The 23,129-nt window shown below is 44.2% G+C and overlaps 1 protein-coding gene across 11 annotated transcripts in view; it reads right to left on the bottom strand.

Moving 5' to 3' along the window:
- The window catches only part of COL6A3 (collagen type VI alpha 3 chain), a 62,122-nt gene extending 41,891 nt beyond the window's left edge, over window positions 1–20,231 (bottom strand). For 6 of the 11 annotated variants that reach the window (XM_065840509.2, XM_065840510.2, XM_065840512.2 and 3 more), the window contains exons 1-5: window positions 19,792–20,231; window positions 11,169–11,317; window positions 9,650–10,267; window positions 5,308–5,910; window positions 574–1,176 (exon numbers count right to left, since the gene is read on the bottom strand). In XM_065840509.2, the coding sequence (XP_065696581.1) occupies window positions 574–1,176; window positions 5,308–5,910; window positions 9,650–10,267; window positions 11,169–11,256 (1,912 nt within the window). In that variant the 5' untranslated portion in view covers window positions 11,257–11,317; window positions 19,792–20,231. The remainder of the gene's footprint in view (window positions 1–573; window positions 1,177–5,307; window positions 5,911–9,649; window positions 10,268–11,168; window positions 11,318–19,791) is intronic. The other 5 variants (XM_065840516.2, XM_065840519.2, XM_065840517.2 and 2 more) reach the window with 5 other exon arrangements.
- Window positions 20,232–23,129: the final 2,898 nt, after the last annotated feature.

Raw genomic sequence — 23,129 nt, 5'->3', positions numbered from 1 at the left:
CTCATATGCCTCTTAGGGTTTGAGCTGAGTAAATTATAAGAAAACTATAAACATGTTCTTAAAGGGTGAGTTTCAGTCCAACAGTGTCTGGCTAGCTTTCTCTGAATGTCTCTATGAAAAACTCGCTTGTTTTCTTTACACTCAGAAGAAACTTTAAAGCTTTCTTGAGCAAATATCCACTACAGGTGATTTTCAAACTGGGGAAGAGATTAAAGTATTCACAGTGTGACTTGTTCATAGGCTACATAAACCCCAAGTGAGAGAAAAAGCCTCCACTGAACAACTTCAGTACCTAACTACTAAAGCACATCTTTGATATCCAGGTCTTTAAAAGTTGGTGACAAATATGGAATGGGACAAAATCTCCAGGAAGCAATAACAAAGCTGTAACCACAACCTCACTATGAAATTCACCAATCTGTTCATGCACATTTTGCAAATCAAAGAGACACCATTTATCTATGCTGAAACATGTGCTTGAAGCTTTTTTCCCCCTTTTCTCTACCTATCATAGAATAAGAGTTGACAAACATATAAACCATATGACCTTAACTAAAGAAAGTGGTTAATTACCTGACGGTGGTTCTTCAACAATCAGTCCTCCAGAGAGTGTCCGGATAGGCGACAGCACTTCAGGAAGAATGGCTTGCATGAACTGAACGCGGAAATCATTCGGGTTGAATACAAAATCTCTCTCATGGGCAATTTCTTGAAGTTCTGCCAGGTCAGCATTTCTCGACCCAATAGCAAGGATCACTATGCGGTTCCTTTTCATCTCCGCTGCAGCTTGGTCAACAGCATCCATGGACTTACCACCAGTGATGAGCACCAGCATGGGGAGCACCCCTTCCTCCATCCTGCACCCAGCAGCACTGGTGAAGAAGTTATTCCTCACAAAGTCCAGTGCCGACCCAGTGTTGAGAGCGGTACCACCCATGAGCTTCATTCTCCTCACGTTAGCCATTACATCCTTTCTGGTCTGGTGGGTGTTAAAATAAAACTCTGGCTTCACAGTGTCTGCATACTGCGCCACCGCGACTTGGATCAGGTCAGGTCCAACCTCCAGCCTTTGAACGATTTTGGCAACGAAATCGCGAATTGAGTTAAAGGGTGCAGTCCCCAGGGCAGTTGAGCCATCTATGAGGAAGACTATATCCTTCTTGTTCACTTCAATAACTGCAAGTAACATATGAACAAAATGTTAGCAGAAGCCTTTACGACACTCTGCACACCAGTTCTGTGTCAACGGTTCAGCAACATTTAGGATTTCTTGTTTTCTTGAAGTACTGTTACTCTCAACAGCTTTTAAAGGGTCCTGCTTTCAAAACAGAATAATTTTTTAGGTTCTAGCAGAGGGCTAGTAAGAAACCTGATTGAATGTTTCCCCTTTCTAAAATGCAGAAGAGTTGAAGAGTTGCAAGAATTGCCTTGTTTATAACACTTAATATTAAAATGCGTATAGACATCAAAACGAGAAAGAAAAGCAAACAGTTAGAATAAATCTTCACACTCAGCTGGTATGTGAGACAAAATAAACAGCTGATGCTCCCTCTGTCTTCAGATCAGCCATCTGAACCATGCCAAAGCATGCTTTGGTCTCAGGAGGGTTAGATTCCCAAGAGCAATGACACAAGCAAAGAACAATCTTCACTTAACATACCTGCACTTCAGGTCTTCACATCCTACATCTTATTCCTTATCTAACAAAAAACAAGTTATGATTTTTCTTGGTACAGCTTGCCCAGCCATGGAAGAGCTGAGTTACATTCTGGTTGTCATATCTTTAACAAAACAGGTCCCCTAGGTTGTAATCTCTGAAACTATGTTATTGACAGTGGCATAGGACACAGAAAGAGCACAATTAGCTTTCCGGTTCCCTGGCTAAGTTTGAAGGAAGAGAGTTAGGGAGGAAAAAATCCTGTTGTGCAGCATTGGAATCAAAGTACTATCATATTTAATACAGCAAATGTACAAGAAAAACCAGTAAATATTAACAAGATCAATACCATTATGATAAAAGCATTATACATTATCGTCGTGGAAGATGATCTTAATATCATCTTTTAGACAACCCCACTCACATCATCATCTCCCTGATTTCATGTCATTGAAGTGAGTAAAGGAAACCTTGTGTTTCTTCCAAGTTATGCTGGAGCATTATGGATCATCGTGTTATGTTGGACTTGAGATGTCCTTAAATCACCTGCCCACCTAAGAGCTCCTGACATGCGGTCAATATTCAAGGTGGCAGGTCCACCATGACTTGGACTCACAGTGCGCAGCCTGGGGGGAAGAGGAGACCCAGCATCATTGGGATCTCACACCCCTTAGGGCAAGCGGTGGCAAACGCTCTCTTGTCCTGCCCTGGTGGAAAAGGGCAGCTCTTCAGCCCATCAGGATTCCTCTGCATGGAGGTTATTTACTTTGGATTCGAACAAAGAACAAAGCTTTGGCTGCAGTCCTTCTTGGCCGTACACCAGCTGGCCATGGAAACCAATGCTCCCAAAGGCTGGTCTCCATCAGGTTTCTCATTATGAGTGAGTCCCATGAGATTGGGCTACCCTCAGGAGTGATTTAGAGCTGAAGATGACATCCGTGACTTGGCTGCCCCCTTTGTCCTCAGACCCCAAGAGACCTGCCTCTGTCAGCAAGCGTGATCCTTTGCAAATACCTCTCACAGAGTCTTGCTGGAAGTCTTTAATTAAAAGACCTGTTGTCAAACTTTGAATCTTAAAATAGCCTGCTGTGGTGCTGTTGGGCACAAAATTATGAGAACCTACGTGGAGTGAATGTGGTTGCACCCTCCCCAAGCCTCAGCCTCACATGAACTGCCGGTGGCTTGAAGTTGCCTGCCCAGGCTGTCAAAACAGAGTTATTGACAAAGCAACGGGGATTTGTTTAAATGATCCCTTTCCCAGAGCCGTAATTTTCAGCATTCATCCCCCCAGCCAGGTTTTTTTCCTCATCAGTTACTCCAAGGAAGAGACAGCTGGAAACAGGAAACTTTTCAAAAGGAGAAGAAAGGCTGAAATTTCTGCTTTGTATCATGCAGGAGAGATGTTCAAAGAGCTTCCTTAGCTTGCCAGCAGCTAGATACCCAAAAATGGAGGCCCTGGAAACTTCTGACTTTATATAGAAGTTTATGGGAAACATCAAAGGGGCTTTACAAAGATGAGGGAGGCTGGGAAGGAATAGCTCCCTCCACTAGTCATTCCTCTTGCAGCTCTCAAAATCTGCGATATGTTTCCTTAGAGAAGAGAAATGCAAGAACCGAAACTAAAACCCACAGGAAGAAACACCCCGTTGTGCTAATTTCAATGGATGCAATTAAAGCAAAAGCATTTTCAGCAAGGCTGTAGACATCTCATGGGGTCTGATCTAGAGCCCAGCAAAACTGATGGCAACTCTCCCAAGAATTTAAAAGTATTTGGGATCAAAGCATTGTATCTTTGACTCTAAAAGCTAGGAATTTGGAAGGTGTCAGCATTGAACCCAGCCCTGTACAGTTCCCTCCTCGTTGCCATGTCAGCTACCTTTAGTGAAGTACTTCATCTAATTTAAACATCCAGTAGCTAAAGGAGAGGGGAGAAGAGATGCAGAAAGGCACTTTGAGGCATCCATTCATCCCAGGAGGAACAGCATACAGCCAGAGAGCTAAAGTGAAGCAAGGAGACTTCAGTATTTCACAGGAACACTTGGCATCTCAATGTGTTTGGCAACCCTTTCAGGCTGCGATGTGTCTCCCAAATAAGTGCTTTACTCTGCACGCTTCCAAGGCACTGATGTGAATTGAGTAGACCAGCAAAAATTAATTTCCATGAACAATAAGGAAAGTAAACTCCCTAAAACTCCTTTGAAAATACCCTACTTCTCCATGTAGTATATCCGTCCAAATGTAATTGCACAGGCTGATCCAACCGTAGTACCTTCTACAGATGAGCTGGGATTTTAAGTTGAAAATATGCAAGTGCAGATGAAACCAAATGTACCAACACTTTCAATCTTTCCATTCAAATGGTTAAAAAAATCAGAGGGGCAGAAAGAGAGGTTTTCCATTTACTTGCATGGGTCCTGGCATGCAGATTTTAGCTAGACATGCAGACTTCAGCTTATTTAGTTAAATATGGTTCTCGTGGGGTGTGACAAGCAGAAATTCTTATGTTCTTTCCTGGAATAATCAGGGCAAGATCGTCAAATAATTATTTAGGCAAATTCCTCCCTTTGATTTGAACCACGGGATAGCAATCATATTTAGACACAGATCAGTAAAGACATCTGGAATGCAGTTTTATATGTCAACATACATCATGAGTTGAACAGTATGTACAGAACTCCAGGCTGGCACTTGGATCCCAAAAATATTGTTTGCATTAAGCGTCCTGGTAATTAAGTGCAGCAACTCCAGCCTGGCCCTTTCCAGGGGCCTCTGAAGTAGGACATACTTTGTCTTTCATAAAGCCTCTCTGTCAGTAGATTTAACTTAACAATAAAAACCATTGGGTGAGAAACTTTTAATCACCCCTTTGCTTCGTAAATCCAGATATTCATTTTTCTCCTGCACCCAAGATAATGCTAGTCCAGAAATAATGTCAGTGAAGACTTGAAAGTGACAAAGTGACAATAGTGGAATATTGACACCTACATTTTCATGTCCCATGGCCTCATAGAAATCTATAAAATTTCTCATCTTACAGATTAAAGGAAAACATTTGTTAGCGGGGCAGAGATTTCACTTCAGAAGAACTGAGGGTTGTTTTGCTTTTAAGTTCAACACAACAGGAATTTCACCCTTTTACCCAGGATAGTGCATAGTTTCAATGAGGTACAGAATTTTACTGTTTTAGCAAGCTGACAGCTTCAAGCCTGTGAAACAAGGATCCATTTAACATCCCTGTTAATTTCCTCAGTCAAATTTCATTCTCATGACACTTTGGCATATAATGTAAACTTATGTGATATAAATGTTTTCAAAATTGACAGTGCTGCAGTATTTAACTCCAGGGTGCTCAGATACCCCAATACGGATTATGTGAGCTTTTTTATACTCTGTATGTGTCCTTTAAAATCCCATGCCATGCCAGTTATTGACACAAAACCTCATGGTATTCAAAAGATAACCCACTGGGCAAATGAGTTTCTGCACATTAGCTGCAGGACTATTTGTGTTTCCCATTGTTTCTCCATGACCAGACCAGAGAGATGCATTGCAAAAATTAAAAAAAATAAATTAGAAAATTAAATAGTTTTTAGAGCATGCAAAAGCTCATTCATTCATCGATATGCAACAGTCTAGAAAGGCATACATACCTTCAGTCACAATGGTTGGGGCCTCTAACAAAATGAGTCTTTGGGCCACTCCAACAATGTTGGGCAGTAATAATTCTCGAAGAGCATCAAGGTTACGGATATCCAGGGCAGTAAATGCGAAGTTTCCATCAGTAGCGATCTGCTGCAGCTCTGCACTGTCAGCATTCAGGACCCCAATGCTAAACGAAAATATACTAGCTTGCTTCACTGCTAACAAGCCCTCTCGGATATCATCACTAGACTCTCCACCACTTATCAGCACTAAAATCTGAGGCACCGCTTCCTCTATCCTGCTGCCTCCCGCCTGGGTGAAGAGGTTCTCCACCACGAACTCCAGTGCCGCACCGGTGTTCGCTTCCTCGCCACCACGGAAACTAAGTGCCTTCACGGCATCCAGAACATCCGCTTTTGTGGAGTAGCTGTTCAAAGCGAACTCGGTTCTGGGTTGATCACTATACTGCACCACCCCAATGTGTATTTGCTGAGCTCCAACTCTGAGGCTTTCAATCAAATTTACAAGGAAATCACGTATGGCTTGAAAATTGACACTTCCGATGTTGTTTGATCCATCAATAAGGAAAATAAGGTCAGCGGACTCTTGAGCTTTAAAAAAAGAAATGCAAAAGGTGAAAGCATTAAAATGAGTGATTACATGCAGTTGTACAGTGTTCTGACATGTTTATTGGAAAACCAGTAAGAAACACGAAAATGAGAAAACAAAACACATGTTCAATGAGGAGGTGATGTTTTGTTTGCCTCTTAGTTCTGCATTCTGATTGAATATGAGCTCCCAGCCCCATCCCAGTAGCATCCACTGCCCATCAAGAGACGGCTCAAGCAGACACAACCTGAGCTGGTGGCTGCAGTTACACAGGGGTCACCATTATTTGCACATATAGAAAACTCGGCACAGTACTGTCCAAGTATTTAGACAGAGTCAGAAGAAAAAGGTAGATTACGGTGGCATTTCATCCTGAAGATAGCAGAGGGGAGCAGTAATATTCATAGGACATTTTCCTCATCACAGTCTCTTTTTTTTTTTTTTTTTTAAGAACAAAAGCCACCATTTACTGGATGCCTGGAAAGTTTCAACCTCTCTGGCTGAATATATTGGCTTCTCCCACTATAAATTATTAATATTTGAAATGCATTTGTTAGAAATAATTGAAAAAGTTTTGGTTATTATTCTTGCACTGTAACTGTTTTACCAGCTGCCCAGGATGTACACAGTGGTATTTGTCCAGCAAGCTGACCTACAGAATTTCAACCTGTGCCACTCAAAAATTGGCTTGCATTAATTATTTTGCACAAAGATTCATTAATTATTGATAGAGCAGTCTGGTCTGTATTTTTCATATGGACTCTGGATATTCAATCAAGGAATGCAGAATCAGGTTAAAACAGGGTGATGAAATCAGTCATGACACAATTATCCAACTCTATTTGTTGTGACTATACCCACAAGATCACATGCATCTGCTGAGAATATACACACACCAAACATGGCATGAACATGGTTATTGAGTGGGAAGCATTTTTGCTGTAAGACTTACCAAAGCAGACCCAAAATGCCCTGGTGTCTGCTCTTGCTGCTTTTGCTCAACTAATTTTACCAGCAACATCACCAAGAGCTGTATGCATGCAAAACAAGGTGGGGGGTGAAGATGACCCCAAAGCATGCTCAGATATTTCTGAGCTATTACTCTCCAACCTCGTTAAGAAATAAAATTCCAGATTATTTCCAAATGAATGACAAGCAACATTTGGAAATCCCACCCAGCTCTCAACTTTTGAAAGCTGAACATGAAACAAATAGCTAAGCTGGCATGTAGTTGAACAAGGCCAGGAATAAACCCGTGGTCTTTGCTATCAACCAGCAGTGTTAGCCATTATTTTGTCTTTGCCTGTTTACTTGTTTTTCTAGTAAATGTTCTCATACATCACAATCCCACCAAGAGATTGAAATTATGCCACAATTCCAGTGACAAAGAAGAAGGTCTCCAGGGCATCATCGCTTCCCTGAGCCGACACAATAGCCAGTGTGGGCATGGAAAACATCAACGTGGTTCAGAATTGCAAAGGTTTCCAGGTTTTATTTTTCCATTGAGACAAAATTTATTAGGGATGCTTAGACTTGTCCTTACCATGCCATTTTCAGCTGCAATGTACACATTCTACTTTTTCATATAAATGAAAAGGAAATCTCAAAGCAGTTGTGCCCAGCACTGCTTTAGATACCCTAGACATCTTTTTGAGGAATAAGATTTCACACACTATTGAGTGTCATCACAGCATCATGGGCCACTTCCACAGGAGAGAAAATTCGTGTGAAACAGATGTGTTGGATAATTTGTCATCACTGTAAAAAATCCTTGTATTTCAGTGCACATTTATGGAACAAGTTTGTGCTGGAGAACAAATAAAAGCATGCTTGTTACACAACTAAGCAAGGAGGGTCAGATGAGACAGACAGTTAGGATTTAACAAACACTTCAGGGCAAACTTGGGGCTGACTTTCATACTTACACTAGTCAGCTCTGGGGACTGCCACAGATCATCAGCTTTGGTACTCTATCCTGTAAATCCTATGGGACTGTGCAATTTTTTACATTTCTGTTTCATATTAGGGCTCATTTTTGGCATAACATCCACAAAACTTTTTGTGCATTTTAATACTACATGGAGTTATCAGCTGAATAAATAACTTTTTAAACTCTTATGCAAACAGTTACTTGTACCATGCTTTGCACACTGTCATCCAAAGTTTAGGACCTGTAACATCTTTTTTCCATGTTTAATGATCCTCTGTAGATCACCCATGCAAGTCACACAGGGGCAAAAGTACAATAGTAGGATTAGCTTGAGTTTGTATTATAGGCAGGAAACAAAATGCTTGCAAAAAATATTTTTAAGTAGAAATGAACTTGGAAAGGCGTGATGCATGTGGAGTGGGAATTTGCCTTTACAGCTTTAAAGAAGTGTCTGTGGCTCCAGATGTTTGTGTACTATGGAGTTACTTGCTGGCATTGCCCAGAGGAGGACAGCCAGCCGCCAAAAACCAATTCCCCTATTGATTTCAACAGAGAAAAACTGGGGTCCTGCATGGCGCAGATACTGAACAGCCACTCCAGTGGGTATAGCATTCCTTTTCCACATATATTGACATTATTTTCTTCCAATTGACAAACCTTATGTTGTCTTTCTGGGGGAGCTGCTTTTCTTCCCTGTGGCTTTCATGTGATCTGAATATTTGCCCTGTTAAGCACTTTGCACAATAAAAATACACATGAGCACAGTTTTTGGTGTTGCTCGGTGTCATGCAGTGGTGGAGAGCACTCAGTGGGGCTGGCGTGAGGGTTAATCAGGCAAGACAACACAGGGGGATTAATGTTACACTGCCTCATTACACTGCCATTGCCTTACATCACCCCACAAGCTATTGACCTTCAGATGGAGTCTCAGGAATAAAAAGAAAGGTTTGATCTCTGGGACTTCTGTTTTGAAACACAACAAATCTGCTCAGAAAGCCTTTTCCACGCTGAAATTTCATAAGCAAGGAAGGGACGGAGGAAGAGTCTTATTTTTTTTCCAGGAAAATCAGGCCCCCGGCTTGCAGTCAGCACAGATCCATTGAAGCCAACGTGGTTTGCAGAGAGGTTTTGGTTACAGGAAGGGTCCAGCACTCCGGCAGGTGGAAGGTGTCGGCTTGTAAAGGCAGCATTTGAGTGGCATCGCAAAAGGGATTCTCCAACCATACACCTTCTCCAAGTGAGTGAGAAGAGAGGCTAAGGGTCAGCTCAGGGATGGGGTTTCAGTGGAGAAGCTCTCCACTAAACTGCTTTTGCTGTCTTCAGCCAAGAATGTGACTTACTGGCATAGCACATTGCCTATCTCCCCCGCTAGTCGCAAGTGGACATCCCACATGGTGTTCCCATAGCCAGGAGCAACATTCTTGGTCTCCAGAAGGTTTTTGGTCAGGGCCTCAAAGAGTCACCATCATAGTTGGCGTGTTCACCTCTAGTTCCCTTCCTTGGGAGCGGATGGAATGGGGCAATTTAATAACTCTACAGGGCTTCCTACGTTTGCATTTCCATGCCATGGCTACAACATGCTGTTGCCCGTCCAAGAGCTCCTGTGCTACCTCCTGGCAGACCTGGCAGGAATGCCAGCTCAGTCTGCAAACAACGGCATGCTCAATAGCTACAAACAAGGGGCCACATGCTTCAAACCTTTGTTTTTAAACCACTGAACGTCCATCTCAGTCTTGCCGTTACAAAGGCTTTAAATAGCGTGATGTCAGCAGATACCATGCTGATGGGAGCCATCAGCAGTCAGCCATTACCTGTAATGTCTTTAACCAGTCCTCTGGCCCCAGCCTTTTCTGGAGTCATGGATGAACGGACATTCGCCACTAAGTCTCCAACTATGCCATGGAGAGCGGTAAAATTCTCTAGGTTGAAAAGGTGCGTATCGAAGGGTTTGCTTGCTATTTCCTTTAACTCCCCTTCCACTGCATCCTGCACGCCGACCGCAAACATGTTTACACGGGCCGATTTAAGGACAGATGATGGCAGAGCCACATCATCCTGGGATCGTCCGTCCGTTAACACTATAATAATCTGGGGCACGCCTTCACTGGCTCTGCTTCCAGCAGCTTTAGTGAGATGGTTCTCGATTAGGTACTCTAATCCTTTTCCAGTCTTGGTGCCTCCCCCCATGTAAGGCATGTTGGCAATATGGGACAAGACGTCTCGAGTAGAGGGGTAGGTATTTAACTGGAACTCTGTGTGGGGGTTTCCGCTGAACTGGACCAGGGCAAAGCGAAAATCATTTCCTCCCACATCTAAAGCTTTTACAACATCATACAGAAACTCTCGAACGAGTTGGAAATGCTCCTTCCCAATGCTCCAAGAGGAATCCACTAGAAATATTATATCAGCCACAGCAACGGTTTTGACAGCTTTAAAAAAACAGATGGGGGTTTAGGATTTTCTATCGGTCAGCACAAGCACACCTCCTCACCCAAACGATCGACAGCCTCTTTTGCATGATGAAAGTGAAGCTTAGCTTCCCCTTATCACCCACAGCAAAACAAGAAGAGCTGGAGGAAAGCCAAGCAGCCATCAGCGCCCTGACACCACAGGCGTTGGGGGACAGGAGGGGACTGCATGCGACCTACCCTTCCCAGGGAGGGGGAGGTGAGATGCTTCTCCCCTCCCAGACCCTCACCGCACAGGTTTGGACACCAGCCCTGAGCCAGACAAAGACACCTGCAGCTTCACATGTGAATTCAGGCTTGCTCAGCTTCCAGCTGCCCATGGTCTCCTGCACATTTTTGCTGACTCAGGGCTTTACTGGCTCCACAACAGTGCTTGAGGAAGGAAAGGCTGCTTGGTTTATGCAGCCTGGGTTCTGGCATGCTGGTTCCATGTTTGTCTTGCTGCTAACACCCCTCCTCGTTACACCAGCTCTGGTCCCAAAGGCACCAGTTTCTCCTCTTAAAAAACACAAACAGCCTTTCTTCAGGTCAGTGACAGTGCTCCTCTCAGGGCAAAAAAGCCCCTCTACACATGCAAGGAGGGCAAAACAGCTCTGCTCAGAAGAAAACCTGCTTGAGGTCACCCTGGGTGCACATCCCGCACCCCTGTCCCCGCAGAGCATCCTTGAAGGCCACCAGCCAGCAACATGCTCGGGAAGGCATCACACACGTTGGCTAAGGTCTGAAAGGACCCTGAGCCAAATGGGAGCTGAGGAGCAGAAGGTAAACCACAATATATCATCATGCATATTAAAAACCAAATGGTGTGAACTAGCAACATGTTTGTATGGGCGCAAAGTCGGGTAAAGCAGTCTGGTCTTACCTGCTTGCTGCTGGGCATGAACCGAGCAAAAGCCTGAGAGTAGGAGGCAGAACATTGCCGCAAAGGGCAAATGTCGATGTTTCCTCATTTTGGCCTTTTATCTGAGTTTTCCTTTTATTTGCTTTGTTTCAAAGCACCCAATGTGAGACCTAAGGGAGAAAAAGAGGAGTGTGAGAAACAGCGACAGTGCTGGCCAGGCACAGATGAGGCATGAGACAGAAATGCCAAACCATGTGGTTTTGCAATACTTTTGTGGCACTTCAGCAGGAAAAAATATGTTAATGTTGGACAGAGTCTGCTTCATAGCAAGCATTTATTTGCAAGAGGAATAATTGCTTACATAATTGGCATATAATCAGCCCTGTGGACTTAGACGGCTTTCTTCTTGCCTATGCCATCCCAGGTAATACCTAATATGTAGGAAAAAGGTCAGCCTGGATTTCTACCACCAACTCTCAAAATATATGATGGTCTCTCACCTGTTCTCACCCACACATGACCAGCTGAAACATCTTAGTCAATGCATCTCATCTTGTACACTGCTTTCTTATTTTTTACAGATACCACAATAATAATGGTCCTGAACATTTCTCTTTACCTCAGCTCACCTTTTCAGCTGTCCCAAGCATATAAATGAAAATTTAATTACTCTAGACTCAAATGAGCTGCATGACTTGGTTGTACAGTATAAAGCCCTTGGACTCTTCCAAGCTCACAGCCCCAGCAGTGGAATAGCCTGCTCCAGCTGATCACATTTTGGAACAGCACCAAGAATAATATTTCACATGTTGGAGCCAAAAAAATAATTTATGCAAGTTTCTTATCTATGATCCACCTGGCAAGCCTTCTGAAACAATGTCTCCTTCAGGAAAGTTGTGTATCTGTTGTCATAGAGATGGTCAATTTATTATTTAATCTTCATTTCCAGGCCCACAGAGTAGAAACCAGCAAGGCTTGCTTAACTGAGAAAATATCCTCCCAAAAGGGAATGCAGTGATTCAATACTTTTCATTCCCCAAAAGGAGCTCAATTACACAAATGAGTCAAAAGTGATTCAAATACTTTAAGCTATAAAGCAGGTTACTGTAAAACTAAAAGAAAAAAAAAAAAACACAAAAACAAAACTTAAATAAAAAAAAAAAAATTCTTATTATCATCCTTGCCAGCTCCATCAACCCAGAAAGCTATGCCCAATACAAAAGCCTGAGAGAGCTAGGGGAACACTAACCCACTTTTTAAGGAAAGCCCTGATAGTTACACCAGTGGCCATCGTTGGCACAGAAAGACACAGAAGCAGGCACTGGGAATTAGGGAAAATTTGGAAATAAACATCTGAACAGTTGATTCCTCTTCCACTGAAGACATACTCCCTAGGGCTATCAGAGTGGAGTTCAGTGGAAAGGAGGGGACAATGTCCACCCTGTTTCCCAAAACCTGATGCAATCTTGACACTTTCACTCACTCCCTGCATGTCAAAGCTGGGCTGAGGTCTAGTCCTTCTTGGGAGACGGGGTTTGTAACGTTTACCCTTCCATGTGCTCCAGATCGCATTTATAAATGCTGTATAGCGTGAGTCAGGGAAAATATAACTTCTACCTTTTCTCCCATGTTTGTATATAAAAGTAATAATAACACCAGGTGGAGAGACATTTAATAGGCACCCAGAGCCAGCAGTTAACACACAGCATTAATTAAGACGTGACAAGTCTTTCCTGTTATTGGCAGCTCCTTGATTTCTAGAGGCAGCTGCTGCAGCCCACGGCTATCACTATTCATAAAAAGACCAGAAAATCATCCTTTTTAGTTGGCAGCCATCCATCCCCCAGCTATCAGACTCCAGGCCAAACCTCCCAGTGCCTGTAGCAGGAGTGAACCTGCTTTGCTGGACCATGTCCCTGATTTACAGCTTATTCCCAGAAAATCTGGTTTCACCCAAAGGACACAAGCGGAGGGAAAATCTGGGCTCTGCTTCCCAATGGTGCATGATTAGCCATGGGCATTGCTGCAGGTTTCTTCCCCTGAGCACATAAATACAGAAAGGTCTGTAGGTCCCAGAGCTGAGGTTTGCAAAAAGCACTGAGCTCACGACAACCACCTGTTAAACCACACCAGAGCATCTCCTCTCTGGGCAGAAGAGGTTTACGGAAGACCTGCACATTTTTTGAGACAGGCTTCCCTTGAAGCATCCATTGGGAGTAAAAATGTGGCTAGCAATGAATGAAAACTGTGAAATAAAATGCACGCTGCAGAAAAACAGCCCATTAAAATAATGTATGCTGTAAAAGTGCTAGTATTTCTTTTCTGAAACACAGGAAGTTATGTTATCATCCTGTTTATTAGCTGCTGGCATCCAATCCCTATGCAGTCACAACAGCTGGGGGTGAACGGAGCATCAAGATAAACCAGTGAAAATTTATGTCTTGTCAGCTAGTAAATGACAAGATCGAAGCAAACATTTGGGGGTTTTTTGGTTTTAATCTTGAGCAGCTGCAGAGAACCTCACAGGGCTGTTTACAGCCATGAAACAGAGCAGAAGGGAAAAGCAAATCTCCCCGGTGCTATGAAAGCTCTCCTACCAGCAATATCCCCCACAACCCTCCTGCAGGGGTGGGCAACGGGGCTTTAGATGGAATGGGATTTCTAAACTCAATGGTGGATCTACACCTACATCTTTAGGGCTGCTTTGGCTTGTAACCCCTTGAAGAACTGCTTTGCCCACATTCAAACAAGGAGCCCAGGCTGAGCCCAGCTCCATTAGATGCCTTTTGGTCATAGTTCAGCTCTGGGGCCTTCTGGTAGAGAATCCACCAGCTGTATTTTATGTACCCCCATCCTGGCAAACCCAAATGACTGGAAACCATGAGTCAGCCCTTGGGGCACCATGAGATTAAACCTGGATATCACAATGTATTAAAACAACACTCAGTCTTAGTTCTGGTTTATTTGCTCTGGCCAGCTGGGAAGTATAATGCTTTTTTCAAGCAATAATAAGTTGGCTGGGTTTATTTTTTAATCAACTTATTTTCTATTTTAGTCTTTAGGATGCCTCCAAGTCTATTTTCAGCTTCTTTGTAACCTCCATCTCAGTATTTTCAGTTATATGAAAGACAATGAACTTGTTCACCAATAAGAGATGAGTTTTAGCATTATGCTTCCCTAAAACCATCCTAAAATCACAGTAACTGAGATCTGTTATTAAAAGCAAAAAAAATAACAGCCTTGCAAGAAGAGGTGACTGATGTCTCTTAGAGACTGACTGACAATTTATGGAAAAAAAGGAGCGTTTAAGCACAGATGTTCCTGATCAGGGTTTTCCCTTATATTCTTCCCTCCACAGCACCCTTGTTAGTACAGGTTGAAGAGTTGGGTGTTTGTGAGAAGGGGTGAGTGAGGAACTGATCTTCCTGCAAGGGACGGTCCTTAAGAAGAAACAGACAAGGGCAGCAGCTTTTTTTGTAGAGGTAATGTACCTCTTGGAAGGGTTTTGGAGCGTTTGAATCAAAGCTCTTCTTAGATTTGGTTTCATTGAGCCAAAGTCTCTAGCTCAGTGAGAAAGGTGAGTTTCAGAGAGTAAATGATGTGGTTTTTATTGCTGGGAGTTAGGTCTTTCTTGGTTTGCCTTAATGAGGCACAACAAGTAACTTTGCTCAATATGTTCTTGCTTTGTGCCCTAAATCACTGCTAATTACAGAAGCCAGAGGTGGTACCAGCTTGCAGAGGGTAGAGGATAAGCCCAGGAATGTGAACTTGTGCTTATTCACTTTAATTCTTGATTATGACAAACATTTGTTTTGCAACTTTATTTTCCTGGTTTGTTATCTTCCATAAGGCAATTTAATCCTCTATTTTTCTCATTATTTTATTATTTTTTTAATGAGAAGATCTTTGCAGTCCTGGAGGGGTGAAAGCTCTGGTGGAGCTTTTGATATAACACCTGCAAGCTGGAAAAAAATGCTAAAAACATTTACTGCTGAGTGTCTTTAGAAAAGGAAAGCATTTTCCTGAACTGTTAAGAATTAGCACCAGAACCTGGTCTCTCAACAATTCATGTGTTAAAAGATTAACTCATGTGGTCTTCAATAATCTGAAAGTTTTATGTCTGTTGAGAGTTTATGTAGTGTGTGGTGGCCTCTTCATATTACAGTATGTCCTTCTTTTCATCGGAAGATATACATCTGTTACTAATAATGCTTTCAAAAGGCAAGCATTTCTACCACTAAAGCAATGAAGTGATTTCCTTAAATATTTTTCCCAGCAGCTATTTTTTGCTTATTGCATGCTTCTCTGTGCATAAAATCTGACATCTTACATATCCTTTTTATTTGAGTGTATATTTCAAGTTCATTTCCTAAGCAATCATTTGCATGTGGTTTTTTTTCACTCCAATGTAGCTAAAATGAAATGTGTGGAAGTGCAAAGCAGATCAGTAGACTTACAGGCAAAACAAAAAAAGAGCTGCTACAGCTGTTAAATATCACCTTGATTCACTATATGTGCCTCTCATCTGGGATGCCTGACTTTGACAGGGAGGGGAAGTATCTATGATGTAAGTAGAAATCTGATGTGTACAATGCACAGATATGGATGGGTGCTATGGTGGGTAGAGGGAATAACTAATGTTACTGCAAAATACTTCTTAAATCTGAACTCCCAGCTGAGTAATGCTATAGGTACTGATGCTTTCTGTCTTGCTGGACTGCACAGCTTCAGCTGTCAGAAGGGTTTTCTGTACTAGTGTTTTGTAGCTGCCTGGTGCTTTCTTTAAAGGCTAAAGTACTAAACTGGGCAGAACTTACTTTTGGGGTATGATAACCAGGAAATCCAAAACTAGTGACTTATTTCTGAAACCCATTCTTATTAGTTCTCCCTCCCCATGATAGTGGTGTTGCTCTGGGGAGATGAGCAGCCTTTGGGAGAGGACAGAGGATCCAAAGCAATCGTGGTAGGCAGAGTTATGACTTAAGTGCTCTTATGGGGACAAAAGGCTTGGATTTGGGTTTAGCCTTGGGCAGCCTGTGCAGCTTTGCTGGCTGGTACAGCCAGGGACCTTTGAGATGCCTCACTGTCCTCAAACAAAGTACATAATGTTCAATTTTCCTGCCCAGCCCCAGGGGAATCTCCTGAAAACAGCTTGAATATAGGGCAGAAAAAAAAAGTTGTGACCCTAAATTCCCTTTGTATGTGGGATGGGTCATCTTGCACTAGGAGAAAGGTGTGTATTTGCACCTGGATCCCAACAGCTTCTCTGTAAGGGGAACAGGCAGGGCCAGAGGGAGGGCAAAGCATTGTCCTGCAGATGCAGTGTGAGACTAAATGCTGTGAGCATCCTTGGAGCTCTCTAAAAGTCTGTTCCATGGGAATGTCAGGGTCAAAACCAAGAGGCCTCTGCCTTCATCTGTGTTTGCTTTGTGGGGATCTTCCCATGCCTTATTGTAATCTTGTTTCACAATCAAGATGCTGAGCCTGAAATCCCCTTGTCTTGGCTGTTCTCTGCTATATGCACATCCCTGGGAGGCAGCAGCAGGACCATGAGGCTGCTGTAAGCCTTGCCAGCATTCACCGAGAACAACTATTTGCAGTACCAGTAGTGGGATATACATCCAGTTGTGGCTGTGGAGCAAGCAGAGAGCAGGAACAGCTCCCAGTATCCTGATGTGGAACCGTGATAGCACAGATTGTCCTCTAGAGGTGATTCATGCTCCTCTCTTGGCTGGAAAAAGCATCAGCCAAAAACCACTCCTAGAGTGATTTGGACACCTAGGAGGCTAAATGCCATGATTTTTTTTTTTTTCCCCTGTGAAATAGCTCAGTCACCTCTGAAAAGGGACATAAGCCTCTAAGCACCTGGCAACCCCTTTATCATATGGCACCAAATATCACCTGGCCACACAGCCTCCAGAGAAGCAAGACTATTTTGAGAGACATGGGATGAGCTGTATGGGACAGATTTTGAATTTATTCACAGCTCTGAGGAGTTGAGTGGAGCCATTTCAATTCGCACCAGCTCTTTTGAAGGGTTTTCATTAACATTGCTGTCATCTGGCACTGGGAAGGTGAGAGCTGCTCCTGAAAACATTTCTTCCCACAAATATAGATCTGAGCATTAAATACAAACAGGCCTAAAAGGGTGGAAAGTTTTCCTGCTTTTGCAAACCACTTGAGCTCCAATTTTTTTGAAAACCAGTATTTAGCAAAGCGACAGAGTTATGTTGCGTTTATATCCTATCAGGGCAAGTTCCCCAGTGCTAGCATTTAATATGAATCACATTCATTTTTGTTTTTATAAGCATGCTAGTGTCTTAATCTGGTTGTTTTCTTCATCTGAAGACTGAGACTAAAATAGAGTCTTTAATAAGAAGAAAGGGAGTATTTACTAAAAAAAAAAAAATAAAATAAAATAGAGGAAACTCCCTCAAAGATCAATGACTCTTTATGTATAGTAACCTAAGCCTCCCAGTGCCTCTCCACCCAAACAAATTGGGTCCTTAATGTGGAACACAGGTCACTTAAGAAGGTGGAAAAAGTGATGGGCAGGCAGAGCGCTGGGTCTGGCTGTGATTCACAGCGGGGAGCAGGCATGCCATGCCACCCGCAGCCAGCTCTGCTGCTGTGCACGCCCAGCGCGGGGACAACTTCATCCCTCTGCTGCAGATCAAATGCAACCAGGCTGGGGAAACAGTGCAAGGCTGGTGACAACGTGTAGTTACCAGAGCTTGCACTGATGGAAGAAATAAGATGTTCCCTTCCTTCCTGTTCCCAGACAGGCACGTAGCAAGAGTTACAGAAAGAACTTCTTTTTCCTTGACGTGTGAGGAATACAGTACAGCGGGGACTGGTTTAGCTCACCCTGAAATCAGGGAAGTTAATGCATTTGAATGGAAAATTGTAAAGATACCTGAAAACCAGGAAGGGAACCCAGGAGGCTGCTGGAAAATGGCAAGGGAATGAATGAATGATGAGGGGTAGCAGCAAGCATGCAGCCCTGCACTCCTGTCTTAAAAATGCCATTGCATCCCAGTCATAGTCAGCTTCTCTGCAATGTCCGGAGTGGCACAAGAGTGTAAGGTTGAGGATGGAAAGCCTCTTTTTCCTGAGCTCTGGATGCTATGTTGGTTATTTCTGGTACTGCTGAGTTAAGGGATAGCACCAGGGAGATACATATCTGTCTCTGCTTCACCACTGCATCCATACACAACCTTGGAGGAGTCCCCCAGCTCCTGGCAACAGCTGCCAGCTGCAGACATATCTCTAGCCTCCAGAAAGCTCCCAAACCAGATGGTTGTGCCCCAGAAACAGCACTATATAAGCTCAGTAATTATCCAGTCACAGATACTGATTATTTTATTTTTTTTAACCAGTAAGTAAGGGGGTAAAGCCAGAAGTTTGGGAAAAAAAAAAAATAAATAATGCAATATTCCTACCCTGAGAGCATACATGAGTCATTGCAGCAACCAGAAATGAACTGAGAGTTTCCCATTGCACCCACTGGAACCAGAATGGCGTTGTCCACCTCCATTCCAGGCAGTTTTGGCCCCTGTGCATGGTCAGGAAACCAACTTGGCTACAACTCCTTCTCACTCTGAGCTCTGGTTGGAAAGGGAGGGCTTTGCTGAGCCAGGAGGGATGGCGGTGGGGTGTCTCCAGGATTAGTCATAGCCGCCCCCTCAGCAAGAGCATTTCTGTGTGCAAAGCCCTGAGGAGCCAAGGGCGATTGGGGCTACGGGGGGAAAGGGCTGGGAAAAAAAGGCCAGAGGGAGCGGGATGGGGGCTGTGGAGAGAGGAGGTGGCTGCTTGCAACACTGGAGAGCCCTTGGAGGGAAAAATATCTGATGTGTGGCCAATTTCCCTCTCTGTGGATGACCATGAGAGGATGAGGATTGTTCCTGGAGCCACAATGGTGCTGGCCCACCCTGGAGCAGTGAGGACATGTCCAGCAGCAGGACTCGTGTGGGGTGGATGGGCTGATGATGGGATGAGCATCTCTGGCTAGTTCATCCTACCTCACTTTGAGGCAGGAGAGATGAGGGCTGCTGTCAATTCCCCTGGCCCTGGGGACATGCCTCAGGAATGGGAAAGGGGCAATGAGACAACCCTCTTGTCACACTCCTTACAGGGTCCCATTCATGCACTTATTTCCTTATCTCCAAGCAGCTCCCCAAACCATTATGTGCCCTCCTTGGAGCAATCACCCCACTGCTTCCCAGGGACATCCCACTCCCATCCCACCAAGCTGTTGCTGCAGTGATTTCAAGGTATCAAAGGCAAACACTGTCCTGCAGCAGCCAGGAGGCAAAAAAAGAAAAAAACAAAACCTGCTTGGTGCTTTTGAATTAAATTCACCTGCACTGGTGGGGCCAGGAGCGTCCCTGTGCACCTGTGGTGCATCACCTTGGGGAGGAGGCTGCTGGTGTGAGCAAGCTGGCTGCATCACTCCACTTTTTCAAGCCGGATAGAAGCCTGGGAATAGCTTTCCTCTGATGACACCGGTCTGTGCATGGGATGGGTTTTGTCCAAAATTCCTTGAAAACTCCCCAAAAGACTAACACCCCACCAAGGAGAGGGAACGCAGCACAGCAGCTGCTGCACCCAGGCTAAAGGATCCCATGTGGAAAGCAACACTTACCCCTGAGCGAACCTCCAGAAATGTTGCTTATTCCAGGATTTTCCACTCTGAAGCGCCGCTCACCCTTGCTTCATGGTGTGTTGGTGTTGCTCAGCCTTCCCAGTCCCCACTCGCCTTGCTTGATGGGGTGTGAGCACTGGCAGGGCAAGGGAAATGGGGGTGCGCTGGTCCCCGCCAGACGGCCACTGCGGGTCTGAGCGAGGCTGGAGGAGGCAGCTGGCTCGGGAGTGCCGGGGGGCCGAGCGATTCGATGCTACAAATGGGATCCAGATGGTTGGTGCTGGCGTTCCTGGGGCTGAGGTCAGAGCTGCTCATCACACGCAGTCCCCCCCCCTGCAATGGGGGACGCCTCTGCTCTGTGTGGCTTTCCCTTCCTGCGCTGGCCCCGCCGTCTCCAAAATACTTCTCCCTGTTATAATTGAGAAGAAATATGTATAAAACCAGGAAAAAAAGCCCTGCAGGGTTGCAGGATCTGATTTAACCATGCCTTTTTGTCAGGAAGGGCTGGACTTGGATGTTTGCAGGAGCCAAGATGTGCCAAGGACCATACCAAGTTACACAGGGCTCAGCAAAGTGACTTTTGGGGATGCCTGAGGCTGCAGAAAGCTCAGCCTCTCCTCCTGAACAGCACAGGGGGAGAGTGTCTCTTCAATGTAGTTTCCTATTTAGATGTAACAGGGTTTTCTTTCTTTAACCTGCCCAGATGGGGAGTGAGAAGTGTGCGGAGTTATGTTTTACATAACTTATAAACAGCCCCTTAGCAGAAGGATAAATATTTTAAAATGCATATAACCTAGTCAAAGGCTTAAAGTAAAAGTTTGAAAGGCAACAAATCAAGTCAGTAAGTTCCCGAGTGGTAAATTTTTTTTAATCTATTTGCTGTGAAAAAATATATTTAACCTTTTATTAGGCAGATGCAAGCAGGCAGGTTTGCGGGCTAAAATTATTCTTGTGCCTCAAATGACAGCATGTCACTGGCTTAAGTTAAACATTTTGGTCTGAAGTGGATTATGTTTTGTAAGAAATAATGGTATGGAAACATTAATTCTTATCTCTTGCCCTTGTTTGGGTCCATATAAGGCTGGAACTGAGATGGCGTCCCTAGAATCAAGTAGTCAAATTATCTTCATTTCAAATGGGGATTTATGATGTTTGTTCTAGGTTTTGTGCTGTTTGCAAGACCAGCCACATAAAGAAATAGCTGGAATGCTTTAGGAAAGTGCTGAGCCCTTGAACTGATGCAATAGCTCATTTTAGAAATAGTGCTTGGCTTGGTGCTTGCAGAGGCTGAGCACTGACCTCGCAGAGGGATCCAGCACAACCATCCCCAGCTGCGTGCCTGAAAGCAAACAGGGTGTTGTGTCCCCCTCCCCAAATCTGGTGAGCTGGAGTTCACAGGCAGGGTGTTCCCAAATAATAAATGTGCCTGGCAAAAGGGAGCTGCAGCTCCTTGCTGGGTGTTGGCGGGCAGCTGAACAAGGGATGAAGGGAACAGGGTCTGCTAGAAAGCGGTGGCAAACATGTAACAGCAGCCAAGGTTGGTGAAGGACAGCTGCTGAAGGATGAAGTACGTATAGTGGAGGTTCACTATGCTGGCAGAAGCATACAAGCCAAATTATTTTCCCTCTTAATTCAGCTGCCAGGCGGGGAAGCCCAATAGGGCTGCTGTGGTGGCACCAGGACAACCCCATAATGCAGCAGCATGTGGTCATGCTCATTCTCACCCCGTTGCCAGTCTCCTGCTGAAGAGGCAGGTGATGTGCTGTCCTGTGTCTCCTCCTGCATTTGAGCTTTCAGGCTACCACCTCTCCTGTACAGGTGGCAGCAGGGCTGAGAGGCACAAGAATTGCATCCTTCCAGTTTGCTACCACCAGTGGAAACCAGTATGGTTCAATCATATGAGCTCAATGGCAACTGGGATCTGTGTTCCCATTAGTCCAGATAATCTTCAAAAACCAGAGTTTTCTGTGTGCCAACGAAGGAATGAAAGCAAACAGTTTTAAGTCACTGGCAAAAACAAAATAATAAAGCATGGAAAAGCTTCAGCCACTCCAGAAGAGTTGTGAAAAACAGCTAAGATAGAGATTTGGAGATAAATAATGTAATGTTATTGGCAAAATGTATAGGACCTGAATTGTATACCTATCCCAGCTTGACTGAGAACATATTTAACTTGGAAGTTAGTATTATTCTTTTTGCTATGCAGAATTTGTCTTAATATGGTTTTAATATTGAAGTGACTTTTACCAAGTGCTCCAATAATTAAATGAGACTACAAGAGGTCTTAGATTCCCATCTGCTTGCCTTTATGACTGTAATAACCAAGCTGAAAGATTTTCCTTTCCAAAAAGGGGCTTTGTAGCTGGCGCACTGCGGGGGGAACAGCCAGCCAGGATGCTGAGGGCGTTTTGGGGTGGGGTTATTTTTTTTTTCTTTTCCCCTTCCACTCATGATCCTTTACAATCCTTCTTTTACTAGTTAGTTCCCTCCATGTTTGTGTTGGTGACCCCCTGAAAAGCAATTCCCATTCACCATGGCAGCAACAGGGAACCCAGGCATGTCCCCAGTGACGTTCTGGGGGTGAGCAAAACCCCTGGGGAAGGGGTGACGTCTGCAGGGACAGACTTCTTTCCATCCTCAGACATCAAGCAAACCCTCTCTGATAATTAGGAAAAGACTGAATCACACCACGTTGGTAGTTTCTAGAGACAGCTGGGGCTAAGTTTAGAAAGATTTTTCTCCCTGATGTATTAATAACTAGACATGATTAATGCTATGAGTCAGGAAGAGGGTTTTGAGGAATTCTCTTTCCACCCACGACAAAAAAAAAAAAAAGCCCTGTGTGCTACATCCTTGCTTGAATGCAAAGGGGACTTTGATGTCTTCCCCTCCCCAGAATAAGGGTCTCAGCTTCAGAACCTTAAACATTCAGTGAAACCAGCAGAGAGTGGTGAAATCGTGCAGTTCTTTTCTGTGTGTAGATGTGCTTCAGCTGAGCCATTTCTACCCCTGATTTAAGAAAATACTCCATGGATTTCCCACACATGATTCACACAAGCACAGGATGTCCCGCTCTGGGTCACGTATGGTGGGGACACCCAGGAGAATCCTGCCTTGGCTCCATCCTTGAGCACCATCTGCTGGCTTTTCCTCCAGGGACTCTTCAGGCATCCGCCAAACCCAAGGTCACCCTCTTCCCTCAAATAAAACCTGCCCTGATAGCGGGTTCAAGGCAGGCTGCACTAGGAGGGGGCTTGGAAAAGCCTTGGGGATGTTATGAGCATCCCAAAAAACTGGGTGCAACCCGGGCTTACTTGCAATCAGGGCACATCTCCTAA

This window comes from Patagioenas fasciata, chromosome 7 (assembly GCF_037038585.1).
Source record: "Patagioenas fasciata isolate bPatFas1 chromosome 7, bPatFas1.hap1, whole genome shotgun sequence".
NCBI lineage: Eukaryota > Metazoa > Chordata > Aves > Columbiformes > Columbidae > Patagioenas > Patagioenas fasciata.
This window is presented reverse-complemented; position numbering and strand designations above follow the sequence as displayed.